The sequence below is a fragment of the Mixophyes fleayi genome, chromosome 6, assembly GCF_038048845.1.
Source record: "Mixophyes fleayi isolate aMixFle1 chromosome 6, aMixFle1.hap1, whole genome shotgun sequence".
Taxonomy (NCBI): Eukaryota; Metazoa; Chordata; class Amphibia; order Anura; family Limnodynastidae; genus Mixophyes; species Mixophyes fleayi.
The window spans coordinates 217,177,183-217,203,545 of record NC_134407.1 but is presented as its reverse complement, the minus strand read 5'-3'; the positions used below and the strand labels follow the sequence as shown (position 1 = coordinate 217,203,545).

The 26,363-nt window shown below is 38.7% G+C and overlaps 1 protein-coding gene across 2 annotated transcripts; it reads right to left on the bottom strand.

Annotated features, from left to right (window-relative positions):
- Positions 1-26,250, bottom strand: LOC142159783 (NACHT, LRR and PYD domains-containing protein 3-like). 2 transcript variants are annotated; one of them, XM_075214505.1, is made up of 12 exons: positions 26,215-26,250; positions 19,907-19,953; positions 19,355-19,406; positions 17,931-18,221; positions 14,786-16,487; positions 13,003-13,101; positions 8,084-8,254; positions 5,806-5,976; positions 4,672-4,842; positions 2,934-3,104; positions 2,177-2,335; positions 1-1,147 (listed from the first exon to the last, which is right to left on the bottom strand). In XM_075214505.1, the coding sequence occupies exons 3-12, from the start codon at positions 19,374-19,376 to the stop codon at positions 1,078-1,080; spliced, it is 3,027 nt and encodes a 1,008-aa protein (XP_075070606.1). In that variant the 5' UTR covers positions 19,377-19,406; positions 19,907-19,953; positions 26,215-26,250; the 3' UTR covers positions 1-1,077. The 2 variants fall into 2 exon arrangements, with proteins under 2 accessions (XP_075070606.1, XP_075070607.1); XM_075214506.1 differs by lacking the exon at positions 13,003-13,101.
- Between the last annotated feature and the right edge of the window lie 113 nt (positions 26,251-26,363).

The window sequence follows — 26,363 nt, the reverse complement described above, 5'->3', positions numbered from 1 at the left end:
TGAGTTGGATTTTAGATTTATTCAGTAATAGAAAAAAACATCAAAAGTCCGGAACAAAAGAAAAGAAAGATACGGAACAATATTCATCTCATGAGTGCTAACTGTGATAAATTAAAGCTAGGATGAAATATATAAAATAATTAAGAGGAGACATATCTCCAAATAACAAATTACATCTTGATTCTATGACAAGAAATTAATAAAAGGATATATGTTTGTAACCTATAATTTAATAGGGACTTCAGAGTGCCTCCATATCAGAATAATTTTTCTCAGACTATTTAAAAATATTAAGTTTTATAAAAATAGTATCCCTCTTGAGAGTTATAATACTTTGGATAAAGTCTTTTTCCTCTTTGGATAGTTTATTAGTTTTTGGAACAATCAAAGCTACCAACACTTCAGGGTCAATATTCAGAGCATATATTTATATTGGTGGCAGATTTGGAGATCTTTCCATTTGAAAAGTAGAATAAAAGTTGTTTAAAAATCCATCGGGCCTTGGAGCTTTACCCATAGGAATAGAATTAATAACTCCATTGATTCGCTCTCCCTTCAAGATCTTCAACCTGTATAACTTAATATAGAGTAATGTGCTGCAAATATCTTTGATGGGTTAGATGTTGTGTGTCCTTTAGAATTGCTTATTCTATTCCTGGCCAGTTGGAGCAACTGAGACAGCTCAGCGTCTCCTGAACTTGTAGCTTGGACTTGGTCCTGCTTTCTGCCTCACCACAGCTGTAAGACTACCATGTGGATTTATCTGTGGCACAGTTAGCGTAGAAGAAGAGGTCTACCAAGGATTTGAGGGCAAGCAGGGCTTCATCGGAATGTAAGAGATTATAGCCAAGTGACATGGCCTAGTGGGAGCCTTAATGAAGTAACGCTCCTAAACCATTAGGTGGCATGGTCTGATCCTGTTATGGATGTTTTGACTTTAGTAATTTGTTGGAAACGACTTGTCAATTTGTAGTAAGTCATTACATAGATAAGTATTGTGGACGAGAGAGGAAAATGTATAGTCCTCTCCAGCAGATGTATTGTCCTCCAAGCATCATAAGGGTTGTATTCTGCCATTCAATTTCTGAGTCCTATGGACTTATTGGAAATGTTCTCCAGACGCCATTTCTGAAACACACGGGTGGATCTGGGGGAAGATTAAAATCAATTAATATAAGAACCTTGTCTACATTTCTGAATGTCTGCAAAGAGTTTGTATCCAAAGAGTTTCTTTAACAATGGTAATTCTCTAGAATTAGGAGCATACAATGATGTTCCTCTGACATCCTACTGGGATAATATATTTGTAACTTCTATTTACCTGGGTGAGTGCAAAAAGGACACCTAACATTAGGGGATAGATTTACTAAAACCTCTAAAAAGGAAAAGTGGAGGTGTTGCCCACAACAGCCAATCAGATTTCTAGAATGTACTAAATTAGTGCTAGAATATTATTGGTTGTTATGGGCAACACCTCCACTTTTCCTGTTTAGAAGTTTTAGCAAGTCTTCCCCCCAGGTGTCTAATGGGGCAAGACTATGAGAAGTGAAACACAGAGGAGTAATTATCATACATTTACAATGGGACGTTATAGGTGAAAGTACATCCCCTGTACGGCGACTAGAGCTGCTTTATTCTGGTGGATAAACTTCAGGGCCAATCTGCATTTATTTGGGGAATTAAGTCCCTGAGCGTCTACAGACAGGAAGGAAGTCATTGCTCTATCCAACGGCTGCTCCAAGCCATACTGAAAATGGAAAAGCTGCTAACCTCAGGCAGCTGAATCTCATTGCAAACACTCAGGTGTAACAACCTGTAAATGGTATTCAGCACATTTAAACTATGTATGACATGAAAACAAATGAGGAAAGGGGTAGGAAAACCAGGGAAAGGAAATAGACTTCATAAGAGACATACCGGTATTGTTACCAAAAGGGATAGGTAAAATTATGTGGGATGGGAGAACCTGCTGACATATACCCACTAAGACTAACATTAACCTGAAACCCTCAAACTGTATACTTAGATGCAAAACATAACACACATTCAGTGTAAATATAAAATACAAAACATAACACACATTCAGTGTAAATATAAAATACAAAACATAACACACATTCAGTAAAAAAATCTAAAAAAACTTTTGAATGTAACTTATTTAACTCATTGATCTTACACCAGAAACTGCAGAGGCGGCCTCACAAACTCCTGAAGTTCTACTTCGCAGCCCTGCAGATTATTCCCCCTCAGGTCCAGTGTGACCAGAGATCGGTTTGTAATAAGAACAGAGCGGAGGTCATCGCAGCAGGATGAGGTCACGTGACATCTCCATAACCTGTTGAAAGATACAATTGTTGGTGTATATTCCAGCTATTAGGCTGTAGGTTTAGGTTAGTGAAAATGATACTATTAATTTCTGTTTAATGTCCGTTTTTAATCTTAACGTATTGCTCAGTTTATTCCCATTTATGTTGTACATTAATTACAGAGTGAGGGTACATCGTGGACTGTCTTTAGTAAACGTGGCACGTGTGTTTAAAGGTTTTCATCACATTGGATGAAATGCGCAATTCCATAAACAGTCTAAGTGGAAGGTGCAGAATACAGTACATCCCATTAAACATAAGACCAGACTGGATCCCCACCACCTCTCCGCACCCACAAAGATCATGTTCTTTTGAGGGACGAAAAATGTCGTGCGTCCTCCTGCAAACTCCCCACAACCGAAATAACCCTTCTCCATCACTTTACCTCATTTAAATAATATTAACAGTACGAATTCTAGGTGTGTAAGTTGGGGCACATATGTGTCTAATACATACTCAGCCAAAAACACCGCAAAGTGCCCAACTACTGCTAGCGTGCATTATATTAACTCTGTAGATACCTTTTGTGGTCTATGTCTGTTATATTACTACTAAGACAGTTCTTACGTGAGTTCTTGTAGGTTGCAGGCTGGATGTGTTAGTCCCTCACACAGATGTTTTATTCCAGAGTCCTGCAGATAGTTCCTTGTCAGGTCCAGTCTCAGCAGAGTCCGTTTGGCAATAATAACAGAGCGGAGATCATCACAGCAGGATGAGGTCAGACCACACATCTGTAACCTGATGAAAGATGAGGTATCTGGATTAGGTTATTTCTGATTCATTTCAGCCTCAACTCGGCATGAAGACGTAAATGACAGAATAATACTGTGTAAAGCAGATACTATTTCTAGGGGGGAATTGAATTGACCGCAAGATATTTTTTTTAACACGGCGTTAATCCATTATAATGCAGTTTTTTGTCATTTTCGAGTGGGTTAACTTTACCCGCAATTCAATTACCTTTTTAACGCAGCGGTTTTTTTTTTCATGCAACAGTCCTCTCGTGCTCCAGTAGACGGTCTATTGAATGTATAGGGTGGGTGAGAGCCCACCGCGTTAAAAGCTATTCAACTGTTTTTTAACGCAGGGGGGTTAAACAGGCCAATATGCTGTTTTATCTCGCACCTCCTTGGGATGTGTTAAAAATAGAAAACCTAAGAAAACTATTTGAAATCATGTCATAATGAAAAAAACTAAAAATAAACTATGTTTATCAGTAAATGCATAACATGAAAAAGGTGATTTTATTTAAAAAAAAATATGAAAAAAAATAAAATCACTAATTAAATATATTTATGTATGTTTTTTGTACAAATATGGATGTATTAATGTGTTTGACATGGTATAGATGATTCTATAGTAAAAAAATAGTGAAATAAAAAAATATGCTAAAGAAAGGTCTGTAATGTAGATATTATCAAATAGAATGGTTGTGTAATGCAATCTAATGTACGCAAATCCTTTTTTTTCGTTATACATGACCACGTTAAACTCTCCCCTTCACTCCCATAAAAACTCGCAAACACCAATGATTAACGCGCGAGAGCAGTGGTCCCTCTTTTTCATTTGAATTGCACGAGTTTTAACGCTGCGTTAACTAAAAACTGTCGCTATAGCAGTTAAAAACCCGCGCAAGATTGTTTGTTTTTGGTTTTTTTTTAAACGCTGCAGGGGAAAAAAAAACAAAAAACTTGCGGTCAATTGAATTCTCCCCATAGTGTGTATTTCAGCATTTAGGCTGTAGGTGTATGTGGTTACCGAGTTACTGAATATAGTTAGGTGTGAAGGTAGGAGCACTTATGTGTGTAACCTATTCGTCGTTTGGTCTGCAAATACATGAGCTTCCCCTTAATACGAGTGACTACACAAAACAATATTTAAGCTGCGTCTTGCTACTTAGTAACAAGTGTAATACGTCATACCCTTTGTTTTCATGCCTGCATTTATTTTATCTACCTTGTACCTGTTTTATGTATGTCCTGTGGCGCCTCACAAATCTACAATAATAGTAATACAATAAGCGTCAATTACAGACAACTTTTACATATGAGGAATACGAGTGTCACTGATCGGTCTGACTATATATCAAAATAACGCAAGAGTGCAAGCTGCCTGAGATTTATAAGTTAACTAGTAATACGAATAATAAATGTAAAACACTCCTTATAAAAAAAATTAAAAAAAATTGTAATTTAACCAAATAGTAAGAGAGAAGAGAGTCCCATATGTACGGCATCTGGAAGTCAATATATATACTTTTTCTGTGGTCTACGTCTTACACTATAAATACTAAGACAGATCTTACCTGAGGTCTTGTAGGGTGCAGGCCGGATGTGTTAGTCCCTCACACAGATGTTTTATTCCAGAGTCCTGCAGATAGTTCTCCGACAGGTCCAGTCTCAGCAGAGTCTGGTTTGTAATAAGAACAGAGCGGAGATCATCACAGCAGGATGAGGTCAGATTACAGTCCTGTAACCTGATGAAAGATAGGTATCTGGATTATTTCATTTGTTTTCATTATTTTCAGCCTCAGACGCAGCACGAAGATATAACTGAAAGACTAAAACTGTGTAAAGTGGATACAATGGTTGATGTATATTCCAGCTGTTAGTCTGTGGGTGTATTGTCACTGAAATGCGGTACAGAATCAATCCCGCTCTAGGTTTCTGGATACACTTGAAAATCTGCGTGGTGGGAACACTAAAAATGTCCCATCAATGTCCAATCTACTAACACTTTGTTATAACTCCTTCATTCATTTTCACTGTTCTCTTTTCTGTTAATATACTGTGCTTGGTTTACCCTCATTCACGTCTTAGATAGTTAGCGGACTTCAGGATTGTCTTTATGTGCAGGTTTCTATTATACTGCATGAAATGAGTTTAGAAATGCAGAAGAAGTGAAACTAGGAGGTGCAAAATGCGTCGCATTATAAGTCCCACCAGCTCTCGGCACCCAGAAAAATGATATGTCTAATCAACAGGGAACGTCCCAGATCTGCCCAACTCCACGTTGTCAACATATGCACATCTTCTCCCCTTTGTGGCCCAGAAGTCCATGCTCTTCCCCAGAAGTAGGCCTGTTACATCACAAAACTGCATTTCTGCAGCATTTTTCCACTGTTTCGCACACGATCCTTATTGGGTCAATGTTTTTTTTGTAAATACTCTTACGGGATACAAGTGTCTCCAAACACCTACTGGGAGGGCAAGCTGTATGGGACTTGTAACTAGTGATACTAACTCAAGCAACAAAAAACTAATCAAAACAAAAAACAGATTATGAAGAAATATATTAGGACAATTTAAAGTAAAACAATTCAACAAAGAAAGTGATAAAAAAAAAAAAAAAGAACATGGTTCCTTAAAAACATACTCAAGATGACATAAAGGGCATTGTGGTAGGTCATTTTGCACAGTTATATAAATACAGCTCTTACCCAAGTTCTTGCAGGGTACAGGCTGAATGTCTTAGTCCCTCACAGAGACGTTTTACTCCAGAATCCAGCAGATTATTCTCCGACAGGTCCAGTCTGACCAGAGAGTGGTTTATACTAAGAGCAGAGCGGAGCTCCTCGCAGCAGGAGGAGGTCAGATGACATTTCCTTAATCTGATGGAAAATGAGCGATCTGGATTAGTTCATTTCTTAGTACTGACCATGAAGTCAGAACTGGAGGAATACAACGGTGTAAAACAGATACAACTGTTGGTGCATAATGTCACCTATTCCCATGAACTGCGGGCGCTTTTAATATTCCTTACTTCGGAATGAAATAAAGCATATAGCTAACTAAGACAGAGCTTTCTTAAATGAATCAAACCAATATACAAATCCCATTTCTGCCCAGACATTTACCAATCCCACAACATATTATTATTACATGATGTGACATGGACTCCCATTATCTGGCCTAAACACAATATACATTTTAGTAAAGTAACATATCTTCTAGTAAAAACCGCAGCTAATCATACCCCATATATTACATATTTGATTATCGGCATATAAACAACAACAAACGGTATAAAATCAATCTGCTTCTAGCTCTTCAGTCTCGGGATAAACCCTGAAAATCCGCACTGTGGAAGTAGTAGTCCAGTCTACTTAGACTTTATTATCACCCTTCATTCACTTATACTCCTCTGTTCTTCTAATGTATTGCAGGAAAGGACAGTCGTCTCTACTATATGTGACTTTCTGTGCTTTAAAGTTATTACAAGAACTCCCAGAAATAGTGCTGGAAGCAGCATAATGAGAACAGAACGAGGCCCTATTCCAAACACTGCTCAGCACCGGCAAATATGAAGTCATTTGTGGGGGAGAAATATGGTGTGCGCCCTCCAAAGCTTTATCTCATATACATTATTTTTTTATTAAGTGTACAAAATAGTTAACAATGGATTGAATCATCTTAGACAAATTGAACAAAAATAGATTTTCTACAAAAAATAAAAAATCTCAAGTATATAATTTTAACCCCAAAAAATAGAAAGTAAGAGAAATAAAGGGAAAGAAAAAGAGAACGAGAGAGAGAGAGAGAGAGAGAGAGAGAACACGAGAGAGAACGAGAGAGAACGAGAGAGAGAACGAGAGAGAGAGAACGAGAGAGAGAGAGAGAACGAGAACGAGAGAGAGAGAGAACGAGAGAGAGAGAGAACGAGAGAGAGAGAACGAGAGAGAGAGAACGAGAGAGAGAGAGAGAGAACGAGAGAGAGAGAACGAGAGAGAGAACGAGAGAGAACGAGAGAGAACGAGAGAGAACGAGAGAGAGAACGAGAGAGAACGAGAGAGAGAACGAGAGAGAACGAGAGAGAACGAGAGAGAGAACGAGAGAACGAGAGAACGCGAGAACGAGAGAAAAAAAAAAAAAAAAAAACAGTTAGGGAGAGAAGGAGCAACCTCATTGTGTTAATGATTATGAATGTGGTAAACATGAAACATTAAAGGTTGTGGAAATGGGAATTGAACTTGTCAAGGATGTTAGTTTCCCTTCATCTAGGAATGTAAGCCAGAGACTTTAAACCTTTATCTCATTTAAGTAATCTCATCCGTCAGTAGGAAACTTCAGTTTTGTGTGTGGGTGGGAAGAAGCAGTTATGTGTCTAATCCGAACTTAGCTAGGAACATCCCTTCTCAACTCCATGTATCAGACGTGCACCTTCTCTCACTCTCAGATGCTTTCTTGGCCCACAAGTCCATGTCCTTCCCCATAAAACTGTGCGATACAGCACCGACGTAGGCACGTGACATCACAAAACAGATTTGTGCTGCCGTTTTTCAGTTTTGAGGTTAGTCCATGACCCTTATTACAAGTGTCGCCCATCTGTCTGTCTGTGTCTCCAAGCACCTAATGAAGGTGTAAGCAGGAGGTGCTCAAACCCAGTTCTCAAGATCTACCGACAGTTCAGGATTTCAGGATATCTTTATTTCACTAATCTCACCTTTAACTAGAGACAGAAATCCTGGAAACATGAACTGTTGGTAGATCTTGAGGACTGGGCTTGAGCACTTCTGCTGTAAGCAGTCTGGGACTTATAATTAGTAATGCCCCAAAAAATAATAATAAAAAAATAGATTAAGACATTGAATACTAATAAAACAAAACGAGTGGTGTACAGACTTGAATTTATGCTCAGGCAAAAGAAACAGTAATTTATCAGTGATTTGTTTGGTCTATATCTTGTACAAATGAAACAAACACTAAGACAGTTCTTACCCAAGTTCTTGCAGGTAACAGCCTGAACGTCTTAGTCTGTCACACAGATGTTTTATTCCATAGTTCTGCAGATTATTCCCCGACAGGTCCAGTCTGATCAGAGACCGGTTTTCCTTTAAAATGGAGCGGAGATGGTCAAAGCAGGACGAGGTCAGACCACAGCTCTGTAACCTGATGAAACATGAGGTCACTTCTTACCCCACTCAACTCACAAATAGAAGAGATATCAAAATATGTAGAAAATGATATAACAATAACAATTCCATTTTTGCTTGGACATTCATATAGTCAGACATCTAGGGCTAGATTTACTAAACTGCGGGTTTGGAAAAGTGGAGATGTTGCCTAAAGGAATCAATCAGAATCTAGTTTTCATTTAGTTAGTGCATTCTAAAAAATGACAGCTAGAATCTGATTGGTTGCTAAAGGCAATATCTCCACTTTTTCAAACCTGAAGTGTAGTAAATATACCCCCTAATCTCATTCTCATCATATGACGTGACTCCCATTGTCTGTTTTTCAAACACTTTAGTAAAACAAAACATTTATCGATTTTCTTATTAAATTATCTGTTTCTCAGACCCCCAACTATCACAGATTGCATCATATGCATGAAAAATAACAAATGGCACAAAATCAATCTGTTTCCAGCTTTGCGGTTTTGGAATGCACCCGAAAATCGGCATCATAGGGACAGTAAAAATGTCACATTAAAAGTCCAGTCTACTAACACTATAGTATAACCTATAGTCATATATAAATGGTGATGATGATGATGAAAGCAGGAATCTCATGATCCCAAAAAGACGCTCACTCGTTTTATTTTCACTAGCTGCCCTGGTATTAATGGAAGTTTGTGTGGGTGGGTGCATGCGCAGACCCGTCCTCTCTAAAATCCTCTGCTGCTCCCCTATTGGACAGACTAATTGGCTACAAACGTTAAAAGTCATCTCCCCTGGATATCCGGTGCCTGTTCTCGGAGTTACCTTCTGGTGCTAGACGTGGCTTCTTTCTCGTGTATCTGTTGACTGCAGAGCTGACACTCTATCCTTTCTTCCAGTGTGATTATCTATTTGTCCGCAGAACTGATCCTCTACAGTTGTCCGCAGAGCTGACTCTCTCCACTCCATTCCGGTGTGGTAACCGGCTTGACTGCAGAGCTGACACTCTATCCTTTTTTCCAGTGTGATTATCTATTTGTCCGCAGAACTGATCCTCTACAGTTGTCCGCAGAGCTGACTCTCTCCACTCCGTTCCGGTGTGGTAACCGGCTTGACTGCAGAGCTGACACTCTATCCTTTTTTCCAGTGTGATTATCTATTTGTCCGCAGAACTGATCCTCTACAGTTGTCCGCAGAGCTGACTCTCTCCACTCCGTTCCGGTGTGGTAACCGGCTTGACTGCAGAGCTGACGCTCTATCCTTTCTTCCAGTGTGATTATCTATTGGCCTGCTGTGCTGGCTATAGGACTGATACTTTCCAGCACTACTGACGCTATCCCAGTGGTAACCTGATCATCCGCAGAGCTGACCATCCTCTCTACCCATCCTTGCTTACCGACCCAGCAGACCCTCCAAAGGGGCTTCGCTCGGTACTCTTAGTAGGGGCCGCGACCTGCGAGACAGACGCAGCTAAGGCCAAACCACCTTGCGGCGGTCCCTGGTGAAAACCGTCTCCTCATTAGACTCCGCATCCTACTTGAGTAGCACAAACTGGGCAAACCCTAGGATTCGCATTGTGAGACCGTGACAGAAATTGAGAAATCGTGACAGTAAGAACAGGCCAATACAAATACTTTACAATGTCGGATTCCAATGTGGAACCTTCTGCTAAGGCTATGCTCTAGCATTTGCTCAATTGTGTGGAACAACAGGACGCAATTCAGCGACAAGTTCTACAGGGCTTGCAGCCCGCATTGACTCCTTGCAAGCACCACCTGCTGCCCAGGCAGTGAATCCTCCTGCACCCGTTTCAGCTGCTGCCTCTACTTCTACCCCTACCAAGTTCGACAGGGACCCCAAATCCTGGCGTGGCTTCCTGAACCAGTGTTCGATACAATTGGAGCTACAGCCACAAAACTTCCCGACCCAGCGATCTAAGGTAGCGTACCTAATCTCCTTGTTATCTGGTCAAGCCTTAGCCTGAGCTTCACCCCTCTGGCAACGTGATGATCCGCCCCTGGCTGACAGTGCTGCTTTCATAGCTGCCTTTCGTAGAATATTTGATGAGCCTGGAAGAGTCACCTCAGCAGCATCCAGTATTCTGCGCTTCTGCCAAGGTTCCCACTCGGTGGCCCAATAGGTCATCCATCCAGACCCTGTCTTCTTAACTTCGCTGGAACGGCGAAGCTTTGGAGGCCACCTTTTAGCAGGGTCTGTCCGATAAAATTAAATAAGGATGCCTTGGCCTCACAGGAACTTCCCACCACCCTAGACGCCATGATTTCTCTTTGCAACCGTTTGGACCTTCACTTCCGTGAAAGATCTTCGGAAAAAAATACCACCCGGCATACACCAGCTAAATTAGCTCCCCGTTTTTCCCATGCGGTACTGGAGGACGAGCCCATGCAAATTGAACGATGTAAAGACGTGACTTTCCAACGCGTTTCACTCTATACAGAGCTTCCTCAGGAAGTCAGTAGCTGTGCAGTGATCACTTAAATAGTTGGTGGGAAGAACAATTAGCCCACAGATGTGGTAATTAAGTCTTTGTTACCTGCTAATTGGAGCAGCAAATAACCTCTAACAATAATTACAAACTTGTACACTCCTTATGGTGTGGAACTGAAGATCCAGTTCCCCAAGAGAAAATTCTAGCACCGGGAATGTCAAGGTGCCCTCCCTAGCTGCAGCAAAAGAAGGCTTTAAGACCTTTAGGCTCTAGGGGATGGGGAAAAAGAGGTCCTTTTCCTTTAGGGAAGAGTCCAAAGATCCAAGTCCTAGACATAGGCTTTTGCGCTGCACTGGGTGATTTGGAGCACCTCTGGCCTCATATATATATATATATATATATATATATATATATATATATATATATATAAACACTGGCCTGTGTTATGCTCTCAAAATTGGGTTCATAAAGTGTTGAAACACATTGTTGTGATAGCTCCTACATTGGACAGTGTCTGAGGACAATTTGATCACACAAAGGGTTAGCAAATTTCATGGCTGGACGTGATGGGCCATTTCACTGATAAGAATATTTGGGAAAGCATTAGTTCAAAGCCCTCACATTCAGCTTTACCTGACTTGTTCTAAACACAGCCACAATGATAGACAAAACCTCACAATGTGCGTACTATGCCGGACTGGAAAAGACCACATTCCTTTCCCAGTAGGCTTCTAGAGTTAAACGTGCCCTAAAAACTCATCCCTTCATTCAAGCCTACCCTCCCTCCTCCAAAGTCTAATGGCTCAACTCAGTGTCACCCTATTTAGTTCTACCCAATCCCTCTAGGATGTAAGGTCCCCAGGAGATGAGTCCTCTTTCTTCTGTTGTCCTTTCTACCATTGCACCTTGTGCTTGATCCTCGGCATCTTTAGGCCTGATTCGCCAGCTTTGCGTCTCAAGTCCATGGTCCTGGGCACAGGTCTACTTCATGCTGACACTACTTGTCACTTTATACTCAATGTCCAGCCACTAGTTGTTCTGCAATACTCTGTTAATTTGTAGCGGTTTTGCTTCTTCTCTTGGATACAACATATGGAACATATAACGACAGTGTGGGCGCATCCACCAAACCACTGATCGAGGGTATTATTGAATGAAAAATGGTTTTCAAAAGTAGACAACTCCTTAAACAACATGATGCAGTTAGCAATTAATTTTTTATCCACTGTAATATGTTTTCCTTTCTCAATCATTAGTTGCTATGTTATTAGCTACTTTGGGTTTTAGAGGTCCTCACTAGAGCAATCTAAATGTTATAACAGAAACTATCCCATGAGGATTAATATGTAGTGCCCCATGACTACCTCTGAGAAGATAGCAACCACATGCCCTGGCAATGCCTGATAGAGATGCTGAGTCTGGCCCAGTGTTGCAGGTAGCTTACAAAAGATATACAACTAAATGATGGTGCAGCACGATAGCTAAGTGGTTAGCACTTCTGCCTTAGAGCACTGGGGTCATGAGTTCAATTCCCGACCATGACCTTACCTGTGTGGAGTTTGTATGTTCTCCCCGTGTTTGCGTGGGTTTCCTCTGGGTGCTCTGGTTTCCTCCCCCACTCCAAAAACATACTAGTAGGTTAATTGGCTGCTATCAAAATTGACCCTAGTCTCTCTCTCTGTGTCTGTGTGCTAGGGAAGACCGTAAGCCCCAATGGAGCCGGGACTGATGTAAATGAGTTCTCTGTACAGCGCTGCGTAATTAGTAGCGCTATATAAATAAATAAATGGTGATGATGTTGGTGGAATAGAAGTATTGAATGCGAGTTCACCACAATATGCTAGAGATCATCTATGAGGCTGTCCTCGGGTGGCTCGCAGAGTACACCGTGAGGCCAGGGGTCCTTACATGTAGTCACAGATGTGTGCCCAGTTAGTGTCCTGGGATCCCAGGGTGGAAGTGTGACGATGAATATCCCTCCAGGTCAGGTTACAAAGTTGTGTATAATTGTGGTTCTGTTAAATTTAACAAAAGCTTCTAGAAAAACGTATCCTGCCCCACGTAGCCTTACTCATACCTTTCCATGAATTTCTGTGTGAACCTTGAAACCTAATTTCTAATAGGAAATTTCTAGAGAAGAAACGGTTTGTGAATATACCTTTGCGTTCACAGTCAGATCTGGGGGGCCCTATAAGTGTTATATAAAATACTGTACTGTGGGTCCCATAAAATGTAGGACTTCACTAGTTTACCGGACCTACTGTGAAATTATTTGTTGTCCACCTTTTTGCACAATATAATCTACTTACTCTAGTTCTTTCACGAAACACTGATCAAATAACCCTGATAAACTGGATCCAGCCTGATACACGTATTCCTCTTTACAGGGAAATCTGCATCCCGTGAAGCTGCGGAAAATGCATAAATCATAAACCAAAGTCACTGTAAAGAGTTAAATGAAAACTTAAAGCATTTACCAGGATAACAAATTGTGTAAACTTTAAAACCACTAACCATATGTATTTATTTGTAATCTGTAATACACTCCCTGTATGTAAACCTGTACTTGAAAGTTAATTAATGTATATATTGTGTGCCATAGAATAAAGCCTAATCACAATCACCCTGTGCTGTGGTAGATTCCTGCACTGGTGGATCACTGCAGACGATTATCGTTAGGTTCTATGGCACACAAGAATTTTCAGGAGTAGGCACCACTGAGGTGAGTACACACTGCTACTCACTTGAGGCTATTTGGCTGGACATTGAGCTGTATAAGCCGGACACAAAGATAAAATGCAGCACACTAGGGATTTTATGCTGCTCATGGGCTGTGATACTGGCTATTGTACTCGCCGTTAGACTATTAGGCTGATCTTTGTGGCTAGTATGCTGGTCATCGAATCATTATGGATTATAGTCTGCACAACTGCATTATAAAATACTGGTAAAGAGAGATGTAAATGCAAAGTTCTGACAGAGGAGCCATATGTTATATATTGATATATGGGGGCTTTATAAAATGCTGGAAAATGGAGATATATATATATATACAGCTGGTGATAGAGGAGACATATGTAATACACTGGTAAATAGGGGCTTCATAATATCCAGGATACCGTAGATTATATAGAACATCCTGTTCACTTGAGGTTGTATAACCTGCTGGTCATTGACTGCACCCGAATAATCATTGATTATTCGGGTGCAAACAAAACTCCATTTTTACGTACGGCCCTTAGAATGGTAAATTGCATGCACAGGGTGAACGATCAAGTGAAAAAAAGTTGTCAGATTTCATAAGGGATTATTACCTAAAACCTTACAATAATTATGTGTCTGTACAACCTGTCTGACAATCACCTCCGGCAGTCTGCTTACCGCACTGTCTCATGTCTGAAGTGACCCTTGCCGATAGGTATGGGAAACTGTTACTGTAAGTATGAAAGTAGGGACTACATGGAAAGAGATGAATAAAAACAGGGGAGGAACATACACAAAATGCCTATTTTCTGTCGGTTGAGCAACAGCGTCACCGTTGGTCTCCATGAAGAAAGTGCAGCGTTACTGGCGTTACCCATATCATTTTCTACTTATACCCCACTTACATCCCATAGTCTTGAAGAGGTTGCTGAAGCTCGTTCTTTATACAGCGGAAGTTGCTTTTTATGGCATCTGTATGCCCAAACCACATATTAAAGGAGAATTCCATATTAAATGTGTTTTTAGCCAATGTTCTTCCATCCCAGAACCAGCAGAACGCCGATTCACCCCATCACTGACAACAAGGAGTCAAAGTAAGTTTATAACACTCACAGAGCAGCGTCTCAAGCTTAAAAATGTTAGTAAAAAAATACATTTATAAAGGTTGATTTATCCTTTCATTCATCTTTTCACTTTTATCCTAAAAACATTCTATTAGTTGCATTCTTGAAGACCAACAGAACAGTATTATATTCCCACCATCAGCTCTCATCTACAAAGTGAAGTCACTTAAATTGCATCTCACACTTATAACTTCTAAGAGCTTCAAACCTTTAACTTACTTAAACATCTACAGGTCACATGAAAACTTTTCTGCGAAATACATACCAAAGTTTTGAACAATTATAAAGCGCTGAAGATAGAAGATTCCGAGCCTTTGGTCCTAATATGTAGTCCTCAAAAGTAACAATGTGCTTTATGGTACTTTTCTCCAAGCAGTAGGCTATAGCTCGGCAACCAATGTTCTCCTGGTCACTCCTTTTACCATAAAGATGACCTTTAATTTTCACATTAAGAAATTGAGGCATCATTCTCTCCACATAGTCCTTATCCCTTGTCTCGTAAAGGTAGTATATAATTTCGTTATGGTAGTCCGATGAATTTCTGTTTAGCCATTCCCCCAATACAGATTTTTCTCTGAAAGTAGTAGTAAAACCAGTTGTTCTCTGAGTCTCCTGGACTTGCTTTTCACTTGAAAGGCCAAATAAGAATTGTACAGTTAATTTCAGGTGTGCATGATCTTCCGATGCCTCCAGCAAATCTTTCAGTTTCGTCATTTTTAAGTTAACAAAAGCTTCTTTTTCATCCAGGGCAAAGTAGAGAGCAGCAAAAAAGTCCTGTACCTTCAGAGGGATGAAGCTGTAGGTGATGCTTTCCCCAACGTCCCGTTGAAAGATATTCTCATTCAGAAACATAGACTGAAGTTCTGACCCACAGAGTCTATGTCTCGCAAGGTCTTCTTCTTCAAAAATAATTCTCTTGGTCCAAATTCCTTCAATGGCCAAAGTACACAGCTTCTTTACACAGGAGTTTATGGCCTGGGCAGAGTTCCTTATGTGATACTTTAATAAACCCTTTAGGTACAACAGGTAAATGAATGTGGATGTTATGGAATCAATTCCACGTGATCCCTCTTTTAGTAGCGGGCTCATTACAGTATGTACGATCCAGCAACTTATAGGGATAGCACACATGCTGAACAGAATGTCGTTGTTCTTAACCTCACTAAGAATCAGGTCTGCTTGTTCCTTAGTTTTACAGGAATTATAAAAATATTGTTCACTGTCATGAACTGTAAATCCTAGAATTTCCACATATCGAGTACATTCAACAAGGTCCTTCAACTTCCTCAACGAGAATGTTCTTGTGGTGATGATCAGGGAACTATCTCGGAGCAGTTTCTTCCTAATCAAACTGTTCAGAAGAGTTTCTTTGGAGACCTCCTGAAATGGGTCTTCACAAACATCACTATCCTTCACTGAAGACCATATTAATTCATCAAAACCATCAATAATAAGAAGAATCCCTTCAGCATGATTGAAGATTGACTGCAAAAAATCAGATGCACATGTAAATCCACAAAACCTAGATAAATATCTCTCCAGGCTTATGTGACCAGCTATAGTGTTGATTTTGCTACAAGTTATGTAAAACACAAATTTAAACTTGTCTTTATACAGATTCCCATAGGCCCAGTCCAGCATGATATGCTGGCATGCCATGGTTTTTCCTATCCCGGCAGGCCCTTGTAACACCACAATCTTGGGAATAATTCCATCATCAAGATCAAACAAAGATTCTAAAGTGATTGTGGAAGACTCATCTGAAGATCCGTTTGCCATAATCTGTAGATGCCTCTGGCCTGAAGCGGTTATTTCATGTTGTCTCTCCTCTTCATGCCAATACCTCTTGACCAGTAAAAGACTTGTGTATCTTTTCTTCAGATTGAAATCTTCTCCTATCCTTTTATCATGATGTTTAATAAGATGGTATGTATGTCGCATGTCATCCATGTATCTTAATCTGTAGTCTGTATAGGATTGAAAGTGTATAATCATCATTATAAATATTGTAAATACTGTGACGCATATAGATATGTTTAACTTATTGTCAGAGACAACCTTAATACAGCTCTACATATTCAATGAGGCTTTGGACGCATATGAAACCAGAGCAGGTACAATGTGATTGTCCTGTGTGTGATGTTTCCTCCTGCAGTCAGTATAAGTTATGCACAGTGATTGTCCTGTGTGTGAGGTTTCCTCCTGCAGTCAGTATAAGTTATGCACAGTGATTGTCCTGTGTGTGAGGTTTCCTCCTGCGGTGAGTATAAGAGGATGTGCGCAGTGATTGTTCTGTGTGTGATGTTTCCTCCTGCAGTCAGTATAAGTTATGCACAGTGATTGTCCTGTGTGTGATGTTTCGTCCTGCGGTGAGTATAAGAGGATGTGCGCAGTGATTGTCCTGTGTGTGATGTTTCATCCTGCGGTCAGTATAAGAGGATGTGCGCAGTGATTGTTCTGTGTGTGATGTTTCCTCCTGCAGTCAGTATAAGAGGTGCACAGTGATTGTCCTGTGTGTGATGTTTCCTCCTGCGGTCAGTATAAGAGGTGCACAGTGATTGTCCTGTGTGTGATGTTTCCTCCTGCGGTCAGTATAAGAGGTGCACAGTGATTGTCCTGTGTGTGATGTTTCCTCCTGCGGTCAGTATAAGAGGTGCACAATGATTGACCTGTGTGTGATGTTTCCTCCTGCGGTCAGTATAAGAGGTGCACAATGATTGACCTGTGTGTGATGTTTCCTCCTGCGGTCAGTATAAGAGGTGCACAATGATTGACCTGTGTGTGATGTTTCCTCCTGCGGTCAGTATAAGAGGTGCACAATGATTGACCTGTGTGTGATGTTTCCTCCTGCAGTCAGTATAAGAGGTGCACAATGATTGACCTGTGTGTGATGTTTCCTCCTGCAGTCAGTATAAGAGGTGCACAATGATTGACCTGTGTGTGATGTTTCCTCCTGCAGTCAGTATAAGAGGTGCACAATGATTGACCTGTGTGTGATGTTTCCTCCTGCGGTCAGTATAAGAGGTGCACAATGATTGACCTGTGTGTGATGTTTCCTCCTGCAGTCAGTATAAGAGGTGCACAATGATTGACCTGTGTGTGATGCTTCCTCCTGCGGTCAGTATAAGAGGTGCACAATGATTGACCTGTGTGTGTGATTTCCCTACTAACCGTTCTAAAACCCATTCCCTCCCCCCACTGTCTCAGGAGGCTGTAAACTCCAGATTCGCACAAGTGATTTCATGCTAAATCTGATATGCAATCAGGTGTATGTCCCTGTCTGAAACAGCCTCTGAGTGAGCGCACACTTGTCAAGTGCACTTGTGATTCCATAGGTTGTTTTACTCATACATATAACATCGCAAACAACCCACATGGGACAAATGGCCCACTCTATCTCCAGAACTCACCGTATTTTGTCATGCTGTGTTGGAGATCCTTTGCAGGTTCCAGAAGATTGATCAGTTTGAAGACACTTATGGTCACATTTAGAGCGGTTTCCTCTCCATAAACATCTCTGAGAAGGTTTTTTGTGGCAATTCGATCTGCAGTTTCCAGAGACTGACGTGGGATGGGGGACAGCCCTTCATAGGAGAAATCAGACAACTTCTCCTTAAATCGTTTAAAGTCATAGTGCTCCAGATCTTCCAGAGACTCATAAAGAAGATCTCCAGGTGTCCTCTTCCTCTGACACCAAGTCCCTGATGAGAACAGAATAATGTCCTACAGATAAACATGTTCTCCACTGAGACTCTATCACCTACCTTCTGGTGAACGTAATGTATTGACTTGTAAACACATTGCATTATCATCTTGGCTGACTTCTCTGTGTTTCAGCCTTGTCTTTATATCAGTAGAGCTATTTCTCTATGCTGCCCCAGAATATGACACACAGCAGTCAGTGTAGTGACCACAGCAGGTCTCATGTCGCTTAACTCAAGGCAATGGAAATAAACATCTCTACCTGATAATATAACGGCAGGGCTGAAAAGTAAAGAAAGAACAAGCAATGCATTTAGTAAAAGCTGTAGGAAGGAGAATACAAGCCACTAAATGAAAGTAATCTCATCTGAAGGGTGAACAATTCCTTTACTGACCCACTGAAGAGTGCAATTTCGAGTAAAGTTCTAAAACATTTAGGTGCAAGTCATTCAATATAAAGAACCTGTGCAAATTTGCATTTATTAAAACAGCAATCTCATGCCAAAAATCAGATAAATCCCTGTGGCAGGCTATAAGAAGAATGTTAGGCTGCTACTAATGATTTATGAATATGGGCTACCATGGCAACCTCAGTCACATGACACATCAGGTAGTGAGCAGAGAGGCTTTGGAATGCCCCTCTGAACTCTGTCTGCACAGTGACATCCTCCTCTGCCATTACATGGAATGCTGAGAGCTGTGAGATTGTGTCCGTGTAGTAGACTGACTGTGTCTATGCCAAGCAGCCATTTTTCAGAGAACTTTTGAAAAGGTGATAATGGTTTGTAGGAGAATAGCTAAGAAAAATGACATGCATCAGATGTATGTTTAATATATATCTAACTATTTAAAACAATATACATATGTGGTATTGCTAATTTAATAACAGTAAGAGTTGCAATGCTGCTTAGCCAGAGTAAATAAATTACCAACTATTGTAGTTTAGGCAATTTGTGGCGGTTGGACAGCAGTGAAGCATGGGACATGCTGGGACTTATAGTTTTACAATATGAGGAATTTGTAGCTGCATTACAGCGAGAGAATCACACATCTGAGCATGATCTATAGACTCTGGGTGGCGAAATGTCAAAGAAAGAAGTTACTGATAATTCTAGTAAAAGCGATCACTCACTTGTAAAAGAGGAAGTGGCCATCACACAGGAGACAATCAGACTCTACGTACCCTAGTAGAAAATAAAAAGCAGATTTTTCAAGACATATATGGATTATTTTCCAAATCGTGTCGCAGTTCTTCAGTGATCAATGAGCTGCTGCAGAGGTAAATTTGTATCTATGAACCGTTATTTAGCTAGCTCCATGAATTAATGGTAACCCATGGCCTTATCTGTGTGAAGTTTGTATGTTCTCCCAGTGTTTGTGTGGGTTTCCTCCGGGTGCTCCGGTTTCCTTCCACACTCCAAAAACATACTGGTAGGTTAATTGACTGCTATAAAAAAATTGACCATAGTCTCTCTGTGTGTGTATGTTAGGGAATTTAGACTCTAAGCTCCAATGGGGCAGGGACTGATGTGAAGGAGTTCTCTGTACAGCGCTGCGGAATTAGTGGTGCTATATAAATAAATGGTGATGATGATGATGAACCCTTCACATAGTTGTTTCAATAAACCAAAATTCAATCAGAGTCAAGAAGATAACGCAGGAAATGTTTAAGGACGAGTCCTACCTTAGGAATTACATTTATGAGACAACACGGAGAGATTCAGAGTGTTTCTGTTGGTAAAACACATGGGAAAATATCTGTAAAGCTTACAACCAAAAACTAATGAAGCACAAAAAGAGGAACAAAATGACACAGAAAAAAAAGGGAAATAAAATAAAAGTCAGAAATCCCAACAAAGGTCACAAGTCCATAAATAGCAGCTGGTTATTACAAAAAAATGAAAACCACGCGTTTTACAGCACTTAGTCCTGCGGACAGTGCAGTCTCTAACGAATATGGTTGCCATCTTTGTCTTTTGAAGTTGAATATAAGTAGCTAAAAAGTCATATCAATACCAATTAAACAGGCATTGGTAGCACATAGTAAAGCTTTCATTGGTGACATATAGTAAAGCTGGCATTGGTAGCACATAGTAAAGCTGGCATTGGTGACATATAGTAAAGTTGGCATTGGTAGCACATAGTAAAGCTGGCATTGGTGACATATAGTAAAGCTGGCATTGGTAGAACATTGTAAAGCTGGCATTGGTAGCAGACAGTAAAGCTGGCATTGGTAGCACATAGTAAAGCTGGCATTGGTAGCAGATAGTAAAACTGGCATTGGTAGCACACAGTAAAGCTGGCATTGGTAGCACATAGTAAAGCTGGCATTGGTAGCAGATCGTAAAGCTGGCATTGGTAGCACACAGTAAAACTGGCATTGGTAGCAGATAGTAAAGCTGGCATTGGTAGCACATAGTAAAGCTGGCATTGGTAGCAGATAGTAAAGCTGGCATTGGTAGCACACAGTAAAGCTGGCATTGGTAGCACACAGTAAAGCTGGCATTGGTAGCACACAGTAAAGCTGGCATTGGTAGCAGATAGTAAAGCTGGCATTGGTAGCAGATAGTAAAGCTGGCATTGGTAGCACATAGTAAAGCTGGCATTGGTAGCACATAGTAAAGCTGGCATTGGTAGCACATAGTAAAGCTGGCATTGGTAGCACATAGTAAAGCTGGCATTGGTAGCACACAGTAAAACTGGCATTGGTAGCAGATAGTAAAGCTGGCATTGGTAGCAGATAGTAAAGCTGGCATTGGAAGCTTTGAGCAAAACTGGCATTGCTAGCACAATGAAAAAGTAGCATTGGTGAGGGGAGCTTCAAAGTCAGTGTTTAATGTTTCAGCAGGCTGAATCTACAAACATCAGGGTCTCAGCAGTGAATCTGACCTGTGCCTGTAAGTTGAAGATGAGTGAGTTTAACAATCCTGAAGCTCTGAGGCCTTTAACCTGGAAATTCTATTAAATTTATTGGAGCAAATTCTAAGGCCAGGAGTTAAGTGGCGCTACACATTGTCTTGCTTTTCAGGCTGCAAACCACGTTATATCAAAGCTGAAAGAAGAAGGGGAATATATACAAACCACTTTATATTGAAGCTTAAAGAAGAAGGGGAATATATACAAACCACTTTATATTGAAGCTGAAAGAAGAAGGGGAATATATACAAACCACTTTATATTGAAGCTGAAAGAAGAAGGGGAATATATACAAACCACTTTATATTGAAGCTGAAAGAAGAAGGGGAATATATACAAACCACTTTATATTGAAGCTGAAAGAAGGGGCCTATATACAAACCACTTTATATTGAAGCTGAAAGAAGAAGGGGCCTGTATACAAACCACTTTATATCAAAGCAGAAAGAAGAAGGGGCCTATATACAAACCACTTTATATTGAAGCTGAAAGAAGAAGGGGCCTATATACAAACCACTTTATATTGAAGCTGAAAGAAGAAGGGGCCTATATACAAACCACGTATATCAAAGCAGAAAGAAGAAGGGGCCTATATACAAACCACTTATATCAAAGCAGAAAGAAGAAGGGGCCTATATGCAAACCACTTATATCAAAGCAGAAAGAAGAAGGGGCCTATATACAAACTACTTTATATTGAAGCTGAAAGAAGAAGGGGTCTATATACAAACCACTTTATGATAAAGATGCATAACTATACAGATATAAATGTATTTGTTTATTCAGGACTGTATTGCTATTTTAAGTATTTAAACTGATTCAGCCAGATATACGAGTAGAGTTTTATATCAATATTTTAGTCTAGCAAGTATTATATAAGTGGTAACAGAGGTTCTCCTACTTTAGAATAGCTCAGAGAGATCTGTTTCAAGTGTCATATACTAAATGTTGCAGTGTGCTTTTTGTTAGCTTATGCAATTATATTGTTCACACTACAATAGTCTAATTAAAAAAAAACTTTTTCAAAGTTTTCGCCTCAGCTATAAATATGCCGGTGTGGCTTCTAAATTCAATCTCATTACATTTTATGTGGTCCAGATAAGGAGGGTGGCGTGTTCCCGAGTCTCCTTCTGGAGTTGCTTAATCTGGGACTCTACCCAAAGAAAACCCTGGTGTGATTTAACTGGGGTGGAGGTGGTGCGCTACTGCTGGAGAGCAGGAACCGACCACCCAAATACAGGACACACGCACTGACATGCCTACATACACACCCTGGGTGGGGTAGGAATAAATCAGTTAGTCAGAAATATCGGTACTTCAATTTACTACAGAAACTGTTCCAAGTGGTGGGTGACAATGGGAAACCAATAGTAATGAAACGCGTCAGAACGCCTCCGCACCACAGACGCTAGGCAGGAGCACGAACAGGACCAGCTTCTGCGTTCCACTCTGGAACGCATGTCGGACTTCTGATCATCTTAGAAAAGAAGTTTCGCGAAACCAACTCTCCCTTCAAGCACCGGCTATATACATCAATAAAGACTTTTTGTGGACACCTTAAAACAGTATATGGCACTTGGAACATTTTCTGTATCAAATCGGATTGCCGAAATTTCCTTTTAAGTGGACTAAGAATTTTTTTTCAGCCTGTTTATGTTATAAATTGATGGTGAACTTTTAAGATTGTGATATATTTTGCAGTCATATCATTTTAATGTATTGATCTTTTTAGGTAATAAATTGTTATATATATATATATATATATATATATATATATATATATATATATATATATTTTTATTTCTATTGCTTTGAGACACATGACTTTGCTAATCCCTTTTTCAGTCTCTGGGACCATCTATATATTCCTTTGGTTCAAAAGTGACAATAATTGCATGTACTAGCTATCTGAATGCTCAATGACTATTATAGATTAACCCTTACCTGTGTACCGTCCTAACATTATGGCGACACTCAGTACACCTTGATTTGCACATAAGTGCTGTTCAGGTGGTATTTTGATTACACACTGACCTCCCCTGCAACACTGCTTGTAGCGCTGAAAGACTGAACAACCTATAGATCTACAGCTGCTCTATATTAGTATTATGTATATATGATCCTAGTGGATTACCTGTGCGCACAATGAATGTCTTCCTTAAAACCACATACACACAGATACTGCTGTACTTTCACACACTACCAATAGATAATCATATAGGCTTAGATACACCTAGCAAATTATAGGGACAATTATACTTATATCAAGAAAGATTACACTCAAGTGCGTCTTCATTCGAGAGGTTATATATATTCTTATTAACACAACAATCTTTAATAACAATTTTACAGATAATATAAACCAGTGCAGCAAATATGGTATAATACAGGATTACTTCTTGCATTACTCTAAAGTGTTTACCTGTTAGATATATATATATGTGTATAAATACCTTAATCTGTGTGTGCATTTAATCATTACAATTCCATATATAATTCTCATCACTCATACACATTCTCTCATATATGCAATATATGGTGTATATTAGTGATATAATATATAGTGTTCTATATATACAGACAGCAATGTAATAACTGCTCTGTTTTATTGTCACGATCTGCTTCTGGCTGCAGTTCTGCAACTCCTCCCTAGGTGCTGCTGTGCCTTCCCCTGATCCTGCCTACTAAGGGTTATGCTGTCGTTGTCTCTAGATCATGCTCACCTGTCTCAGGCCTTTAAGAAACTGCCTCTCCCATTAGTCTGGGCCAGTTCACCAATTGTCTTTGCTGCGGCTGGTTTCTCACTGCAACACCTAACTTGGAAAACCAGGGTCTATAGCTTTATTTGGCAATTGAGTACTTGTGTTATCTGCCTTTTCACTTGCTACATTTGAGTTTTACCTGTATGTTCTGTGCCTAAATAAACCACCTTGTTTCATTTACATTACTTTCCATGGTTTTCATACTAGGAATCCTGACAATTATTTTATACTATATTTTATATCACTAATATACATCATACACTGTAATATATACACAGACAGCAATGTAAAAACTGGTCTGTATTATATTAGTGTATGACATATATAATATAATATATAGTATAATAGAATATATATCAGCAATGTCGTTGCTGCGTGTATTTATATATTGCAGTATATTAGTCAAATAATATACAGTATAAAATAATACAGATCAGTTATTAAATTGTTGTGTGTACATATTACAGTACATGGTGTACATTAGTGACAAGTATATGTATAACATACAGATTAGTGGTTACATTATCATATACGATACATATTAGTGATATCATTTATAGATTAATACAATACATATATGTACACTTACAATGTAATAACTGATTACAGTATATTATATTAGTGGTATATGGTATAATATTAAGCAGATCAGGTAATACATTGCTGTGTGTATATGGATTACAGTTCATGATGTATATTAGTGATATATTGTATAATGTAATACTGATCAGTTATTATATTGTGTGTAAGTATATTTCAGTATAATGTATTAGTTATATAATATCACAGTTCAATTATTTAATTGCTATCTGTGTATATGTTACAGTATATGATGTATTAGTGATATATATATATAGAATACTATAATACAGATCCGTTATTACATTACTGTGTGTATATATCACAGTAATGATCTATATCAGGGCTATTTATAGTATAATACAGATCAGTTATTACTGCTACAAGAATATATTATGAGGTATATTAGTGATATAACAGACATACTATAATGCAGACCTGTTAGTAGGTTGCTGTATGTATATATGTATATATATATATATATATATATATATATATACACACACATTGCAGTATATAGGATATATAATCATACAGTATATAACAGTATATAGGATATATAATCATACAGTATATAACAGTATATAGGATATATAACCATACAGTATATAGCAGTATATAGGATATATAATCATACAGTATATAACTGTCTATAGGATATATAACCATACAGTATATAGCAGTCTATAGGATATATAATCATACAGTATATAACAGTATATAGGATATATAATCATGCAGTATATAGGATATATAATCATACAGTATATAACAGTATATAGGATATATAACCATACAGTATATAGCAGTATATAGGATATATAATCATACAGTATATAGCAGTATATAGGATATATAATCATACAGTATATAGCAGTATATAGGATATATAATCATACAGTATATAACAGTATATAGGATATATAATCATACAGTATATAACAGTATATAGGATATATAATCATACAGTATATAGGATATATAATCATACAGTATATAGGATATATAATCATACAGTATATAGCAGTATATAGGATATATAATCATACAGTATATAACAGTATATAGGATATATAATCATACAGTATATAGGATATATAATCATACAGTATATAACAGTATATATAATCATACAGTATATAACAGTATATAGGATATATAATCATACAGTATATAGGATATATAATCATACAGTATATAGGATATATAATCATACAGTATATAACAGTATATAATCATACAGTATATAACAGTATATAGGATATATAATCATACAGTATATAACAGTATATAGGATATATAATCATACAGTATATAACAGTATATAGTATATATAATCATACAGTATATAACAGTATATAGGATATATAATCATACAGTATATAACAGTATATAGGATATATAATCATACAGTATATAACAGTATATAACAGTATATAGGATATATAATCATACAGTATATAACAGTATATAGTATATATAATCATACAGTATATAACAGTATATAGGATATATAATCATACAGTATATAGGATATATAATCATACAGTATATAACAGTATATAGGATATATAATCATACAGTATATAACAGTATATAGGATATATAATCATACAGTATATAGGATATATAATCATACAGTATATAACAGTATATAGGATATATAATCATACAGTATATAACAGTATATAGGATATATAATCATACAGTATATAACAGTATATAGCTGTCTTACCTCCAGCACTGACACAGACACGGAAGTATCTCTCTGCCTCATGACACTGTGAGTGTCACATGAAGTAATATGATAGGGCAAAACTGTGCTTATATTTCCGTCCCTCCTCTTGGAGAGTTTGACCACAACAAAATGTCCGCCGCTGAACA

Coding starts and splice junctions, on each gene's coding strand:
- LOC142159783 (XM_075214505.1), bottom strand. CDS start 19,376: ATGGCCACTTCCTCTTTTACAA. Junction 16,488..17,930: donor ACACAGCATGACAAAATACG/GTGAGTTCTGGA, acceptor AATCCTATACAG/ACTACAGATTAAGATACATG. Junction 5,977..8,083: donor TGTTACCTGCAAGAACTTGG/GTAAGAACTGTC, acceptor ATTTTCCATCAG/ATTAAGGAAATGTCATCTGA.